Genomic DNA, 17,214 nt, shown 5'->3' on the forward strand with positions numbered 1-17,214 from the left:
ACTCATTTTATCATTGTCTAATAATACAATATTACACACATAATTTCAAGAGTAATTTCAGATGATAATGCTTTTAAATAAATAAATGCATACCCATACACACAATGGGCAATAATTTCTAGAGTGATTAGAGTTGATGAAGTCCTTAACAATTCTATACAAATGCTAAAAGCAGGCATGTGGCAAATAAAAGTATGCAGCTAAACTAGTTCTGTAATAACAGAGGCTTATTTTAAGCAAATCATACTTCAGAATCACATATTTTCAACATAGATAAAGTTGCAAAATTGGAAATATAATGCCTTTAACATTCCAAGGTCTATGTCTTTGAAAAACTCTCTCTGCTGTTTCAAAACTGCTTTTCAAAGACAAAGGGTATAAAAATATATAAAGGTTTATTGGGAAATTATGTCCTTTAGGAACACTAAACACTCAGCATGTATAACCAGCAAATTTAAAAGTCAATTGAGTCATTAGGGAAATGCAAATTAAAGTCACAATGAGATACTACCCAACATCCACTAAAATTGCCATAATAAAAACAACAGTAACAAGTGTCAGGGAGGATATTGAGAAACATTCATGCACTGCTGGTGAGAACCTAAAATGGTGCAACAACTTTGGAAAACAGCTTGGCAATTTCTTAAACCATTAAACATAAACTTACCATACAACCTAGTGGTTTCACTCCTAGGAATCTACCCAAGAGAAATGAAAACACAAAGCCTTGTATGTGAATATTCATAGCAGCCTTATTCCTAATTGGCAAAGATGGGAAATAACAAATATCCATCATGGAATACTATCCAGCAGCAAAAAGGAATAAAATACTGACACATCCTACAATATGAATAAACTTCAAAAACACACAAAGAGGGCAAAAGCAAAAAAACTACATATTGTGTAATTCCATTTACATAAAATATCCAGAGAAAGCAGCAAAATAAGTTTCTAACAACATCAACTCTTATTGAGTATCAGGATATTCCAGGACTTTACATCTTAAAGGAAAAGCTTACTGGCAAACTTCAACATCACTATCACTTTGATTTGTATTTCAAAATTTTACTTGATGCAGTTTTAACCAAAGAAATATTGTAATAGTTATGAGCACATCAGTGCTCAGGATTTATCTAGTTTATACACATTCAGCGCTTTTTATTTTTATTTATTTATTTATACAGATTTTTATTTATTTGACTGAGAGATCACAAGTAGGCAGAGAAGCAGGCAGAGAGAGAGAGAGAGAGAGGAGGAAGCAGGCTCCCTGCGGAGCAGAGAACCTGATGCAGAACTCAATCCCAGGACCCTGAGATCATGACCTGAGCTGAAGGGAGAGGCTTAACACACTGAGCCACCCAGGCACCCCATTCAGTGCTTTTTAAATCTTTCTCTTGCTGCTTGCCTTTGGTCTATTTTAATTATCAATTAAGTATACCCACTCAAAATAGGCAAGGCAGGGGAACATAGCTGTCAAATTCTGTAACATAATAAATAGTGGTGATGAATGCTTAAAAAACAAAATACTTTTCTAAACTATGCATTCCAGTGATCCATGGATAAACAAGACTTGGTGATAAAAAATAAGATTAATTCTAATTTCTCTGAAGGAACTCAGAAAAAGATATTGTGTCCCAAGGACTAGAGAAATAAGAATTGGTAATAGACTGCCTACTAAAAGCATATGTTTTTGGTAAAGTTTATTTTCCTCTAAACTCTACATTTGTTTTGTCAATAAAATGACATTTTGTTTTTAGTTTAGAATACAGAGGCTTTCTAGTGATTATAGAGTTTTAAAGGCCTCAAATTATATATGAATTACAAGGTTAAGAAAAAAAGAGGGGTGCCTGGGTGTCTCAGTCAGGTGGCTGCCTTCAGCTCAGGTCATGATCCCAGGGGCCTGAGATCCATCCCTGCATCGGGCTCCCTGCTCAGCAGAGTCTGCTTCTCCCTCTGTCCCTCCTCCTTCTCATACTCCCCCAACAAAATAAGTAAAATCTTAAAAAAAAAAAAAAAAAAAAAAAAAGGAATGAAGAAAAAAAAGAGGTTACAGAAGAGTCAGAAAATGTGAATTTACCTCCTCCCTCAGAACACTAACAAAATACTACTTAGTCCAGGAAATAGCTATTTTGTAAAATAAAATGTTTTTGTGTATTACACGCTTTTCTGAAAAGCTGATTAGTACTGTGCATTTTAAATTGTAACAATGAAATTAAATCTTAAAAGGAAATCTTAAAAGATATATTCTAACACTATAGTTAGAAAAAAAAAGAAACAGTGCTCAAAATGAAGTTAAATGTGCTTCTGTTATCAACCTTAATTGTAAAACTGAGGACAACCTCAGGTATTCCAATATGGAACACACATGCTCACAAGACGGGCACAAAAAGAATCCACTGGGGCACATTTTAGATTTACTTTTTATTTCACTTTTTAAAAAAATTGTTGTATAAGTGCATAACATATTAGAAGTATATAATGTATAAGGAAATAGATGCTGGGTTATATACTCAACATTTTATTACTGTTAAGTTGTGTAACCAAAAACCACTCTTCTAAGGAATGGACAGACTAGGGTCACTATTATGTCACACTGGAGTTAAGTAGTTACATTTTTCTGTTACTCTGTGAATGAAGCAGCTCAGATACAAAAAGAATTATTATTACCAAGAGCAAACCTTTATAATTTACAAAGTCCTTTATAGTTTATGATGTTTTCACATATGCTATCTCATGGAATACCCACAGCCACTTAGTATCATTTCTAGTTGATCAGACATATCCAGTAATAGTTTCTAGAAGACATTTGTAAACACTAGCTGTGAAGCTAATTAGAGGAGAAAATATTTTCAAGACTTAAAAGTTAATCTAAGTAAATTGAAACACAAAGAAATATGTTTTAGAGGAATTAATTCTCCATTTAAAAAAAAGTCTGAAAGCCAAAGGACAGTTAACACTGTCTCTTCCCCTGATAGCCTTTACCACCTTTATTCTTTATTTTTTAAAGACAAGCTTAGTGTCTTCTCAGCATAAACAAAGAAATGACCCCCAGGGAAGTGAGGTTAAGGACTCTGGAATTACTCAACTGGAGAAAATTAAGGGTAGATTTAATAACTGACTCTCTAATATAAGGTCTGCTTTATGGAGGACGACACTGACAAAATGTTTTATGAAAATTAAAATAAGAGGATACGAGTTGAAGCTGGTTAGTGATAAAATTACTATAGGAAAAAAAAAACAAAATGCGAAATCTTTCTGAGTGAAAATTCGGAGGAAAACTTAAGCACCGCTATCAAAAGGAATTTTTGTAAATAGGACAGTTTCCTATTAAATAAGATCAGTTCAGTGTATCAAGGATGCCTGTTAAGAGAAGAAAGTTGGATTGCAGTTCTTCAGAAACATGTACTGCATATGCCACTAACTGAACTTCATTAATCTGGTGGCACCCCCTCAATAAATTAATGCATTATTATTTACCTTAAAGAGGCTGATTTCTTTTACCAAACTGAGGGGTTAATAATGGTTAGGCTATTGGAATTAATAATGTTCATAATGAATGGCAGCAGGTAAAATTTAGATCAGAAGTACCAGTGCAGTAGAGGTTTGATTGCCATTGTCCAGCAAGTCTGTTACTCTGGTTTTAGGTTAAAAACATATGCTAATGAATGTTACTGATTTACGTACCAAGGCAATGGGTACATTTATGAATGATAAAATGATGAAACGCCCAAGAAGCAATGAACCAAAAGTTAAGATTTAAAAGTATAAAAAAAGATAACCATTTTCCCTACTTTGTTACAAATTTGACAATTTTTTAAAGACTGAAGGAAATTTGGATGAATTACAATTCTAAGAACCAACAATAACAAGAGCAAAAATTCAGGAATAAATCACAACATATTTCAAAGCTTTTGCTGTTTCAATACTTTGAACGGTTAAGAAAGGTTTAATTCTAACATTACCGTTGAAGCAGTTGGTGGATTTGATGACTGTCCTTCACTGTTCCCTGCATGCTGGGTTAACCCACTAGGATTTGAAGGCTGTGTTACAGGAAGCTGGGTCCTGGATGCAGGTTGCTGAGATAATTCAACTTTGTAACTCTTATTTGATCCATCCAATCTGCTACTTCTCTCTATGGCAATTAGGTCACGAATTTTTTGCAGCTGTTCCACTGAAGCTTTTTTGGGAAAGATAAGATGTGTTTCTCCCTGGAATTTATAAAATTGGGAAAAATTTTAACCTTTGCTTTATACTGATAGTCATTCATATATATATATATATATATATATAAAATGAAATATATATATTAATATATATATTTATATATATATATATATAAAATGAAATCAATACTATAGAATACCTCATAATTTTAACAATCATTCTCATTTCCTACCATTATGGTTTTTTTTTTTTTAAATAGTCAAAGGTAAAAAGTATCTATATATGAACCAGGAAGTTAAGAAAATTGGTCTCCTCCTTTGCAATATAATGCTTAGCTTATCTGATTGGTTTAAAGGCCATTAGAAAAATACTTTCTTTTAGGAATAATAAGTTACAAAGTCTCATAAGAATTATAAAAATGCACATTCTTATCTTCTCTGCAATAGTAGTATATGATACTACTATTCTCTGTGAAATTCCCTATGAAATAATAGTAACTACTAGAGATGTAGCCATACAAAATGATCTGGGGTCAAGAAGTTTGACTCTCCAAACCCGAGACTTTGAAGAACAGCTACGTGATTAGAAGTCTGGATGGGGGAAGGGTGTCCACTAATTTTTCCTAGAAAACAAAAAGTACAGCCTGGTGGTCAAGCCAAAACTATGGACTGTTAACAGTAATACAAAGGTGGTCCAAACAAAACAATCAAGCAATGAAAATCCCACTCAAGTAGTGATTCATTTAATGAATACCCATAATATAATCAGAGTGCTTTAAGACACAATAAAGATTACAACAAAGCTCACAATGTGAAACAAATTACAAAACAAAAAAAAGTTAAATGAAAAATCTTCAATCAAGTTTCAAAGCTGTGGGAAACAACAGTGTTAAAATAGAAATTCTACCAAATGGATATGGGATAAAATATTGTTAATGTGCAGTAGACAGACTTGTAGATTTTAAGCACTTAAATTAAGCTCCACAACAGAGAATGATCTATTTCCCTGGTGATGGCAAATCTTTCAGAATCAACTGACCATTACATTTCTCATTAATGACATGAAAATTAATTTCATATGAATCCCTTTTAAAAGGCTTTCAAAAGACACCATTAAGCTCCATATATTCATTTCCCATAAAATTTATAAAAACAAAACTATCATTTATTGTATTCATGTGTTCTAGGTGCTATGATAAACTTTTATGTATGTTATCTCAAGTAATTCTCACAACCATCCTGAAATGTAGGTATTAGGTTTACCCCTATTCTTTATATGAAATTATGAAAGCTCAGAAAAGTAAAATTATCTGCCTGATGCTACAGACTAATTGTTGGAGTAAACCTTGATCATTACATTAGAATTGACTACATCTTAGACTGAACAGGGCCCAAAAGCCATAAGCTTGTACTAATAGTTGGAAGTATTGAGCAAAAAATATTTCTACAGCAGTGATGGCATACATGATTAGCAAAAATTGGATCATAATGATTTCCCAACATTAGAAAGGAACCACCCCACATCTCTGATGAGGTTTCTCTTCAGAAATCAGGTATCTTGGCTGAAACCAAATATGGAGGTTTCCCATCTCATACTGTTAGTGCCGCAACACTGAGAGAGGCAGAAGACACCACGGGCTGAGGTAGAAATCCAGCATAACAGGTACCGGGATCTATGTTCAGTCCATACCTCAGAGAAGGCCCTGATAAGACAGAGATGCTACTTGTGCCTTGCTCCCTTCCCTTCTAGCTTTACAGAACCAGTTTTAAAAGAATGTATGATTATGGCTAAAGGCTATGTACCAAAAAGTTTCATCAACTACACTGTCTTTTCACAAAAAGACAAAATTAGAGGCTTAATGCAAAAGGACAAAATTACAGGCTTAATGCACTAGATCTAATAACAGTTTAAAAAATTAATGAGAATTCCAGTATTGAACAAAATCTGTATTTCTCAACATATTTTTGCGAAGACAATTTTCACTATCAGATGCTAAGCCAACCTGGATCTGCCCACTAAGTGCTGGTAATATCTTCCAGTCACCAAGACAACTAACTCCCGCCCCCCGCCATGGGACCTGGGGAGAATCACTTCACTCAGCAAGCTGGCTGAGTCACATATTCATGTGGATCCCAGTCTTTCTCAACCTCCTCAAAATCTTCACAAAGAATGTAGCCTCAGAGGCAAGTAGGCCCAAAAGTGCCCAAGATTTTAATATACAACGAACATTTTGGGACAGGTCTGAGATTCCTACTTCATTTTCAGCTTACTAAGTTTCTTTCTAATGGTAGAGTTCAGTTGCAGTTCCATTGGTTCCTTCTGCAACTTAGCCACACTGATAAAACATTTACTGCAGATGGGTCCTGCGGTGTGAAGTCTAATGACAATCAGAACCTTGAAGTATAAATTAGCCTGATCAAAACATGTTAATCTTTTCTGAAACTTGCTCCACTTGTGTCAAATACTACTCCAGCTCTCAGTGTGGCTTGTTACCTGGCAATGGTGTGACCAACCTTTGGGTCTGGCTGAGATGGGTTTTCTAGAATGCGGGATTTTGAGTCCTAAACCCAGGACAGCCCTAGGCAAACTGGGATGGTGGTCATCACACGCCGCACTCAAATATTTGTTAAATGAAACAACAAACATGATTCCACAGAATATGTGACATTTCAAAACTGAGAAATCAGTATAATTTCCAGTTGTCATTTACTAAATTTTTCTGTCATTTAACTCAAAAATCTGTATTTCCTTTAACGAAATCAGCAATGTTCTCAATTTTGCCTACTATACTTCAAAGTTCTTTATGTTCAGAGGTCTGTAACTAATAAGCAGATGACAACATAACTTCTATCTCTAGGTTGACCTTTCGTTTTGAGTTATGGACTCATATATTCAACTGCCTACTTTTTATCTCTACTTGAATGTTTAACAGTATATAGGTTATAATTATCCAAAAGAGAAGTAGTGATTTCTCCTGACATCTGCTACACACTCCAAGATGTCTCAATCTGAACTAATGGTACGTGCATCCATTTAGATGCTCAAACCCAAACCTAGTAGTATCCCTGATTCCTTCCTTTCCCTTGTACCCCACATTCATCAGCAAGTCCTGCAGGCTCTTCTTCAAAAAAAATTCTAGATGCCTCTACTTTTCCCCCATCTCCACTGCTATTAGTCTTTAATTCAACAAATGTTTTCTGAGGGCCTCAATGTGTTCCAGGAGCTAGCAACACAGGGGACAAAAAGACAAAAGGCTCTGCCCTCAGGGAACTTATACAAACCATTTTTGTTTCTCCTTTAGGCTGATAAAAGCTTTCTAACTGGTCTCCCTGCTTGATCCCTTGCCCCCATCCCAGAACATCCAGAACATTCTCTATACAGCCGCTAATGTAATCTTTTAAACATTCTTCCCTGCCTAAAACCTTCCTATGGTTTCCCATCTCACTTATAATGAAGACCAAGTCTATATCCCCACACCCTGGATTCTGCTGGCCTGTGTAGCTACTCTCTGTGCCAAAGCTAATCCTACTAGAAGTCTGTTGCACATCTGAATGCTTCTGTTTGAAGTACTCTTACCTGAGGGCTTCTTTTCATTTAGTTCCCAGCTCAAATATTATCTCCTGAGAGGCCATCCCTAACCACTCATTCTTACATAGCTGCTCAACTCTACAGCTGCTTTTTAGTTTATTAGCATGCCTTATTTTCTTTTTTGCACTCATCTTTGCTTTCACGTCTACTGTTGTCTAACCTATTAGAATCAGGCTTCATGTGAGATGGGATCATTTTCTCTAGTTCACTACTATACCCTTCAGGGCCTGAAACAGAATCTAGGGAGAAAAGCAGAGAGGCAGGAAGGAAAATACTTCTTATGGCAACTCAGCATATCTCTTTTTAACAATTTCTATAGCCTTGACATTTCTGACTGCTATGGATTGCTGTGCATCCACAACCTGGCTCAAAGTCTTTCAATAGTCCATAAACTAGAAATGGTTAAGCATATATACATAAAGAAAATTGACAATATTGATAACTTTCATTGTGTCATAAAATTAAGCTATGCCATAAGACTTGAGAAGATGAAAACACTGAACTTTTATTTTGACTAAAAAACAACAAAAAAAGTACTGACATTCTTCTCTTCTGTCACAGAAGAAATCCCTTACATGTGTCAACTTAACTCAGCTTTTCTGCATTTACTCTTTTCAATTCTTACTGGAGACAGGTGGTTAGACCATACTAGTATTTATGTATACTTACAAATCAGATTTTTGCCAAAAGTCTAAAGTGACCCACAATTTGGTCTTTGGGTTGTACGTCTGACCTTCCTGTTCTAAAAAATTAACACTTGAAAGAATTTTTCCTGGGGAGAGTTGTTATACTTTACTGTGATTTCATAATTATTTACTGTAACTTTTAAATATCTAATAGGTGAAGAAGTAATTAGTTCCACACATTTTCAAAATAATGTATTAATTTAAAAATATATCTTATTTAGATATTTATCCATCAACATTATAATAAATTCTTTATATGTGAACCAGGGAAAAGAAACCCTTTAACTTACCTCTTCAAAGCCCATTTCAAATAAACATTCAACGGCTCCTCTAACAGGTAAGAGTCTAGTAGAAAAAGCTGTGTTTCCAATCCGGATAGATCTATATTTTTCATCATTAGGGTTTCTGATTTAAATAAAAAAAAGTATGATTATATACAACAATTTACACGTTCCAAAGTGTTTTTGCACTCCTTTTTACATTTTATACTGGCTATACTGGCTACGAGGTAGTAAGGTTCCCAGCCTTAAAGAAAAAGGAAGCACAGTCCAGAAAAATAGCCGGATTTTGTGATTCTTACCTCAATATACAGTTACTACCACCTTACTGTTTAATTTCAGAGCTAATGATATTAATGCTTCCATAAGGGAAATCCATGCGACATGTTAATTCTATGCTGTTAAAGCCATATACCTTTATGAGTTTTTAGGTTGCTAAGAAAAAAAAATCTAGATAAGCTCCAGACATGGGTGCAAGTTTTGCCTATTTTGTTCTGATTGATCAATCAAGAATGGTGCCTGATGCATATAAATGGCAGTTAATAAATACTTATGAAATGAATGAATAAAAGAAACTAAGAAGCTTTACAAAAAAGGATCACAGTTCCTCACTTTACCCCTGACAAATACAAATCCAGCGGCTTAACCCACTGAGCCACCCAGGCGCCCCCAATGATTGTTTTTATACTAAGTTCTGCTTCAGCTCAAGATACATTTTTGTCAGAGCCAAAAATTAATTTTACCATGATTAAGATTTTGGTATCACATGGGATGAGACCAGCATATGAAAAACTTTGATATTTTTAATAACCTTGATAAATCAGAAAGGCTGTATTAAAAAAAAAAACAACAGAAAAAAATACAAGGTTAAGATAACCACAGTATTGGGGTACCTGGGTGGGACAGTCAGTTAAGCATCTGCCTTGGCTCAGGTCATGATCCTGAGGTCCTGGGATCGAGTCCTGAATTGGGTTCCCTGCTCAGTGGGGAGTCTGCTTCTCCCTTTCCCTGTGCCTTCCCTCCCCGCTCATGTTCTCTCAAATAAATAAATAAATAAAATTAAAAAAAAATAATGACACCATTTATTATACTTTTATTACACAATGGAACTTCAGAACATAATTTAGGATGGTGAAATTTTTTAAAATTTTATTTCTCTGTCAGAGAGAGAGGGAAAGAGAGAGACAGCATGCTCTCAAGGACAAGCAGGGGGAATGGCAGACAGAGGGAGAACCAGACTCTGTGCTGAGCAAGGAGTCCGATGCTGGACTTGATCACAAGACCCTGGGGGATCATGACCTGAGCCAAAGGCAGACACTTAGCTGAATGAGCCACCCAGGAATCCCGATGAGCAAATTTCATATCTGATACAAACTCCCTTGCAATAGTAGTGGCTTCCATTACCACTATTCTAAGAAGGATTCTGAGGCCGTGTCAGGGGTCCATAGGAAGGAGTGCTGAGGCCATCTGTCTGGGGTATGGAATGGTGATGATGGACAAATGCTAGCAATTGCTAGCAACCATTTAGCATTTTTGTCCTAATTTGTAGAAATTTCAACATATTTCACATTTGTTTTCTATCAAGCAACTCTCTATTGCCAAACTGTCATATATATATATATATAAATCTTTTTTAAACTTTTCTTTAATTTCAAAAACTGTACAAGTTTATTACAAAATACTCAGAGATAAAGGTCTAAAATAGTATTATTCAAAAGGTCCACAGACTGATGCCCACCTGTAAACTCCTTGTTAGTCATTCATGAGAAGTGCAGAAATTGAGACTACTCAGCAATTTTATAACAATTTGCCATGAAATTTTTATTGTACTTTACAAAGTTACAGAGCCACAAAAAATTGGAAATTAAAAATGAAAACACTGTTCTTCAACATGGATGGTTAAAAAACACAAAGAAAAATATATGTGCCACTCTTTTATTCTTTGTTTTAAATGAGAGTTTCTTAACCTTGGCATTATTGACATTTGAGGTCTTCGTTGTAGGGACTGCCCTGAACACAGCAAGATACTTAGCATCCCTAGCATTTATGCCACATTATATCATAAGTGTGCCTCCTTTTCTTACCACTTAAAAAACATTAAACTACACAATATTCTTACTTTATCAAGGCCAGTTATAGATAAATGAAGCATGATATTCAACACATTTTACAGGGTCATAACCATCAGTACCACCAGGATGATAGAATGTACTGGTGCAAAACTGCCTGATTTTTTTTTAACCTATTTTTCCCCCGATAGCTCCCAGATTTTTACAAGATCAGTCTTTCTCTGGCTTTAATTTTATATTTTTTCCTCCCTCTTTCACCACTGTTTAAAAATTCTTATAAAACCTAGACTAGTTGATCTGATACAGCTTATTATTTTGATACATGTTTAAAAGTAACTCTTGATACAGCTTTTCTGGTCTAGTCTAGTCAGCAATTTTCTGTCTTTTAACATTATGGGCCTCACAATACCATTTATCTGTTTTTCTCACTAAAAAAATAATGCAAACAAAAGCAAACCAAAAAGACCAACAGTAATGTCTGGCTACCCAAATTCTATCTTCCTGTTTTTAAATATGCTGAGTACACCAGCCATAGCACTGAACATACAATAGTGCCAAAAGTTTGTCCTGAAGCCCTCAAAGGCAGAGGGAATTTGGCCATAAAGCCATCAGAGCTCAAATCCAACAGATCCCATTCCCTGCCTCTGGAAAAGTACAAACACTTTCTAAATCTCTAGCTTCACAACATCATCCCCAAGTATCCACCATCCTTGAACTCGTTACTATTCTCCTTATCTGGCAGTGGGTAAAGTAGCCCTAAGGATCACGTTTATTTTTGCTTCATTTTCTTCTTTCATTAACTTAATTTCCTCTGTAGATTTTTCTCAAGTATTCTTTGCTGTAATAATTCAATGTGTTTTTTTCTACCTCTGCTGACCCTTAACTATTTCTGCAATTTGTAATATTTATCTTGCTTGTTTGCAATAATTTTTACCTTTTTTTTTTTTTTTGGTGTGTTTGTTGGACAATGTTAAAAAGAATGGGATCATGAAAGGGCAGCAAAATGTCCTGCACCTCACTACCACTTTGAATACATTTTGCTGTCTTTGTTTTTATTACTGAATGGTAGAAAAAAATCCATGCTTTTTACCTTCAAAGTCAGAACTGACTTTGGGGATCTGGGTGGCTCAGTCAGTTGAGGGTCAGGTTCTTAGTTTCGGCTCAGGTCATGATCTCAGGATCATGGGATCAAACCCTCAGGTCAGGCTCTGTGCTCAGCATGGGGTTTGCTTGTGATTCTTTTCCTGTTCCTCTCACTTCTAAATCCCACTCCCCCACCCCCTTCTCTCTAAAATAAACAAAAAAATAAAATCTTTAAAAAAAAAGATTTGTTTCTAAAGGACTTTATTTGAGAGAGAGTGAGAGCATACGCCCATGATTGCACATAAGCAGGCTCCCCGCTCGGTAGGGAGTCCAGATGCAGGGCTTGTTGAAGGGCTTGATCCCCTGACCCTGGGCTCATGACTTTAGCCAAAGGCAGACACTTAACTGCCTGAGCCACCCAGGCACCCAAAAAAGATCCTAAGACATGTTAACAGTAGGTTTCCCAGAGGTCACAGACTCAGAAAAAAGAAAACCTTCAATGTTTCTATTTTAGAATTTCAGAAATGCTGGTAATTAAATATATTTAGCCATTTACTGGCCCTCTACCTCTTTAGAATTCATAATCTTAGAAAGGGTTTACATAAATAGAAATCTAGTACACAAGAGATCCTATAATCTTGTATTTATTACTAATCACAAAAGTTGATTTGCAGGCCATTTAGAAAATAGAAAATATTTCTAGTCCTTCCGAAAATCTATTCTTCTGTGATACATGTAAATTTTTCAAAAACATCTTTAGAACCATCTGGGAACCATCTCTGACTCTAACTCTACCACTCTATGTAGCTGACAAAAAGGGAACCACACACATAATCTAGCTTGTTCAACATGAAAAAAACTGAATAATCTCTTTTGCAACAATCCTATAATGCAGGCACTTTTCTTTCCTCTTAAAATTGAGGAAACTGGGGACGCCTGGGTGGCTCAGTTGGTTGAGCTGCTGCCTTTAGCTCAGGTCATGATCCCAGAGTTCAGGGATCAAGTCCCGCGTTGGGCTCCTTGGTTGGCGGGGAGCCTGCTTCTCTCTCTGCCTCTGCCTGCCCCTCTGCCTGCTTGTATGCTCTCTCTCTTTGACAAATAAATAAATAAAATCTTAAAAAAAAAATTGAGGAAACTGAAACCCAGAGACTTTACATAAATTGCCTAGAGCCACATTTCTCTTAGGAAATGGCTGACTGGGATTCAAACCATTGGTCTGATTACAAAGCTTACATACTCTCCACGATATAATATACCAACAAACTCACCAATCCTCAATTAACTTCCCTCTCTCAATTTCTCTAGTTGTCAACAGTCACCTAGATTAGAAAGCTGAAGTTCTTTGAATTATTTTGTCTCCTCTACTCATTGCATTCTGTCATCAAGAACTGCCAATCCCTGCCTCTGATTGTTCTTTCTACATTCTATCCCCAATTATGCTTATGATTACTGTAATAGTTTCACAAATGAAACCCATGCTTGTGCCTTACATCACTATTCTACATGAAATTCCTTCATGTTTCTCTTTGACTCTAGAAAGTAAAATTATTTTCTCTTGCCTCTTATGTCAAACATATGTTCTCTGCTATTCCTTGAACCTATCCCATCTTACCAAACCTCCATTCTCAAAACTCTTCCACACTAGGTCCCTCTGCTATCTCCAGACATAAACATGTAACTTCTTGAACACTGTCTTTCAATTGTTCTCTAGATTTAATGCTGTGGCTACTTTCCATACTTGTGTTCTTCTCCTAAACATAACTTTTTTCTTGGAAGAAACCACTTTCCATTCTTGGCCCTTCCCAACCATACGCAGTGCAGTTTGTAACCAATAACTGTGTGCAGTTTGCAAAGGAAATCAACCATCTTTTTTAAAGAATGAAAGGAGCAAATTATCTACGGAACACATGCTAGTCAAACTATTATGAACTTTGCAAAGTAGATTAGTACTGAGACAGCTCATCTTTATCTAGAAGTTAGTGAACTAAAAAAAAAAAAAAAAAAAGGTAAAAAGTCTCAAACCCATAGCATATCGTATTGAATTAGCTTACATTTTATTCTAGAATTTCATTAGCTTTATGACTCTTAGTTGGGGAGTAAGCAAACATCACCTGAAGCAGAAATATGAAATGTAATCAAAGGTATTATCTTCATTTGAGTGCAGTGACAAGTAATGCTGTTAAAAAAAACAAAACAAGGGGTGCCTGCGTGGGTTGGGTCATGATCTCAGGGTCCTGGATCAAGCCCTGTATCAGGGTCTCTGTTTGGCAGGAAGCTTTCTTTTCCCTCTCCCTCTGCTGCTCCCTCTGCTTGTGCCCTCTGACAAATAAATAAAATCTTAATTAAAAAACAAAACAAAACCAAAACACCTACTAATGAAATTCTTATTTCAGCACTTATTTCATAAGATACTATGTCAAACCCTGAGGCAGGAACAAGATTTATCAAGACAACATCCCTGACATAGTCCCTTATCTTTAACACCAATCAATTTCCCAAAACAGCAAAAGGAACAGAACTCTTGGTTTTCTCTATTCTTAAACAAGTCAGAGTAATGGATCTATAAGGTAGTGTAGTTAGAATAAAAAAGAGATCAGAGGTCAGAGGTTTTTCTGTTTAGAGGTTAACAAGTCACTGGACTTAGAAGTGGAAAAAAGAGTGTTTTCTAACTTCCTGAAGCCTAAAGGAATTTAAACTCTAATTTAAGAGCAGGGACTAATACTACTGTAAGCGCAGCTCTGAGGTATTACAGTTTTGAGTCTAGACCACTGTAATAAAGTGAACATTACACTAAAGCAAGTCAAACGAATTTTTAAAATTTCCCACTCCATATAAAAGTTATGTTTATACTATTCGGTAGTCTATTAAGTGTTTAATAGCATTATGTTTTTAAAAATTGTACATACCTTAATTAAACATACTTTAATGCTAAAAAATGTTAACTACCATACGAATTTTCAGTGAATTGTAATCTTTTTGCTGGTGGAGGGTTTGCCTCAATGTTGATGGCTGCTAAAGGCTGGTGTCGGTGGGGCAATTTCCTAAAACAAGACAATGAAGTTTGCTGTATCAATTGACCCTTTCTTTCATGAACAATTTCTCTGTAACACGCAATGCTGTTTGATAGAACATCTTCCAAAATTGGAGTCAGTCCCCTCAAACCCTGTTGCTGCTTTATCAACAAACTATGTTATAGTCTAAATTCTTTTTTGTCATATCAACAATCTTCACAGCATCTTCACCAGCAGATTCCATATCAGGACACCACTTCCTTTGCTAATCCATAAGAAGCAACTCTTCATCCATGAAAGTTTTATCAAGAGATTGCAGCAATTTAGCTGTATCTGTAGGCTCCACTTTTTTTTTTTTTTAAAGATTTTATTTATTTATTTGACAGATATAGATCACAAGTAGGCAGAGAAGCAGGCAGAGAGGGGAAGGGAAGCAGGCTCCCCACTGAGCAGAGAGCCCAAGGCGGGGCTTGATCCCAGGACCCTGGGATCTTGACCCCAGCCGAGGGCAGAGGCTTAACCCACTGAGCCACCCAGGTGCCCCTATAGGTTCCACTTCTAATTTGAGTTCTCTTGCATTTCCACCACATTTGTAGTTCCCTCCTCCACTGAAGTCTTTCCTCAAAGTCATCCATGAGGGTTGGAATCTATTTCTTCCAAATGCCTAATAAGGTTGATATTTTGACCCCCTTCCATGAATCACAAATGTTAATGGTATCTAGAATGAGGAATCCTTTCTAAAAGTTTGTCAACTTACTTTGTCCCGATCCATCAGAGGAATTATTATCTATGGCAGCTATAGCTCTACAAAATGTAATCGTTAAAGACTTGAAAGTCCAAATGACTCCTTGATCCATGGGTTGCAGAATGGGTGTTGCAGAATGGATGTTAGCAGGCATGAAAACAACATTATGTTACTGTACATTTCCATCAGAGCTCTTAGGTGACCAGGTGCATTGTTAATGAGGAGTATTTTGAATGAAATCTTTTTTCCTGAGCAGGTCTCAACAGTGGCAGTCAGTAAATTGCATAGCAAATAGATGTGCTGTCATCCAGGCTTTGTTTTTTCCATTTACAGAGTATAGGCCAAATAGATTTGGCATAATTCTTAAGGGCCCTAGGATTTTCAGCGTGGTTAATAAGACTGACTTCAACGTAAAGTCACCAGCTGTATTAACCCCTAACATAACATCAACCTGTCTTTTGAAGTCAGACATTGACTTTTCTTTTCTAGCTATGAGATCTTAGATGGCATCTTCTTCCAATAAAAGGCTATCTGGTCTACACTGAAAAATCTGTTGTAGTGTAGCCACCTTCATGAATCACCTTAGCTAGGTCTTCTGGATAACTTGCAGCTTCTCATCAGCACTTGCTGCTACTTGCTGCTCTTTTGTGTTATGGAAACAACCTCTCTCCTTACACCTCATTGACCGACCTCAACTAACCTGCAACTTTTCTTCTTCAGTTTTCTCACCTCTCTCAACCTTCAGAGAACTGAAGAGGTAGGGCCTTGCTCAGGATTAGGCTTTGGTTTTAGGAAAATGTTGTGGTTGGCTTCATCCTCTATCTAGACCACTAAAACTTCTTCCATTAGTAGCAATAAGGCTGTTTTGCCTTCTCATCATTTGTGTGTTCACTGGAGTAGCACTTTTAATCTCCTTAAAGCACTTCTCTTAAAAAACCAAAAACCAAAAAACAGAAAACAAAACAAGAACTTCTCTTTTGCATTTGCAACTTGGCTGTTTGGTACAATAGGCCTACCTTTTGGGCTATCATGGATTTTAACATGCCTTCACTAAGCTGAATTACTTCTAGTTTTGGGTTTAAACTGAGAGACGTGCAGCCCTTTCTTTCACTGCAACACCTGGCCACTGCAGGGTTACTGATGGGCCTAATTTCAATAATTATTGTGTGTAAGGACACAGGGACGCCTAAGGAAGAGAGAGGGACAGGAGAAGGGCCAATGGGTGGAGCAGTCAAAACACAAACAGCATTTATAGATTAAGTCTACCATCTTATGTAGGTGCAGTTGGTGCATCCTAAAACAGTATTAACATCAAAGATAACTGATCACAGAAGAAAGAAGATGTGGTATACATAACCACAATGGAATATTATTCAGCCATAAAAAGAATGAGATCTTATCATCTGCAACAACATGGATGGACCTAGATAGATGGCATTATGATAAGAGAAGTCAGTCAAAAAGAGAAAGACAAATACCACATAATTTCACCTCTATGTGGATAAAAAAACCAAAATAAACAAAAATTAGAATCAAACACATAAAAACAGAGTACAAAAGATGGTTGCAGGGGTGGAGGGGGAAATGTAA

The 17,214-nt window shown here is 36.2% G+C and overlaps 1 protein-coding gene across 6 annotated transcripts in view; it reads right to left on the bottom strand.

Moving 5' to 3' along the window:
• Positions 1-17,214, bottom strand: part of NGLY1 (N-glycanase 1) — a 56,327-nt gene that overhangs the window by 36,550 nt on the left and 2,563 nt on the right. For 4 of the 6 annotated variants that reach the window (XM_004754344.3, XM_004754343.3, XM_045088979.1 and 1 more), the window contains 2 exons: positions 8,729-8,843; positions 3,963-4,208 (listed from right to left, as the gene is read on the bottom strand). In XM_004754344.3, coding sequence (XP_004754401.1) covers positions 3,963-4,208; positions 8,729-8,843 — 361 coding nt within the window. Of the gene's footprint in view, positions 1-3,962; positions 4,209-8,728; positions 8,844-14,774; positions 14,910-17,214 lie in introns of all 6 variants that reach the window. The other 2 variants (XM_013057177.2, XM_013057178.2) reach the window with 1 other exon arrangement.

The sequence above is a fragment of the Mustela putorius genome, unplaced genomic scaffold (genome assembly GCF_011764305.1).
Source record: "Mustela putorius furo isolate JIRA1106 unplaced genomic scaffold, ASM1176430v1.1 tig00003834_pilon_pilon_pilon, whole genome shotgun sequence".
Taxonomy (NCBI): Eukaryota; Metazoa; Chordata; class Mammalia; order Carnivora; family Mustelidae; genus Mustela; species Mustela putorius.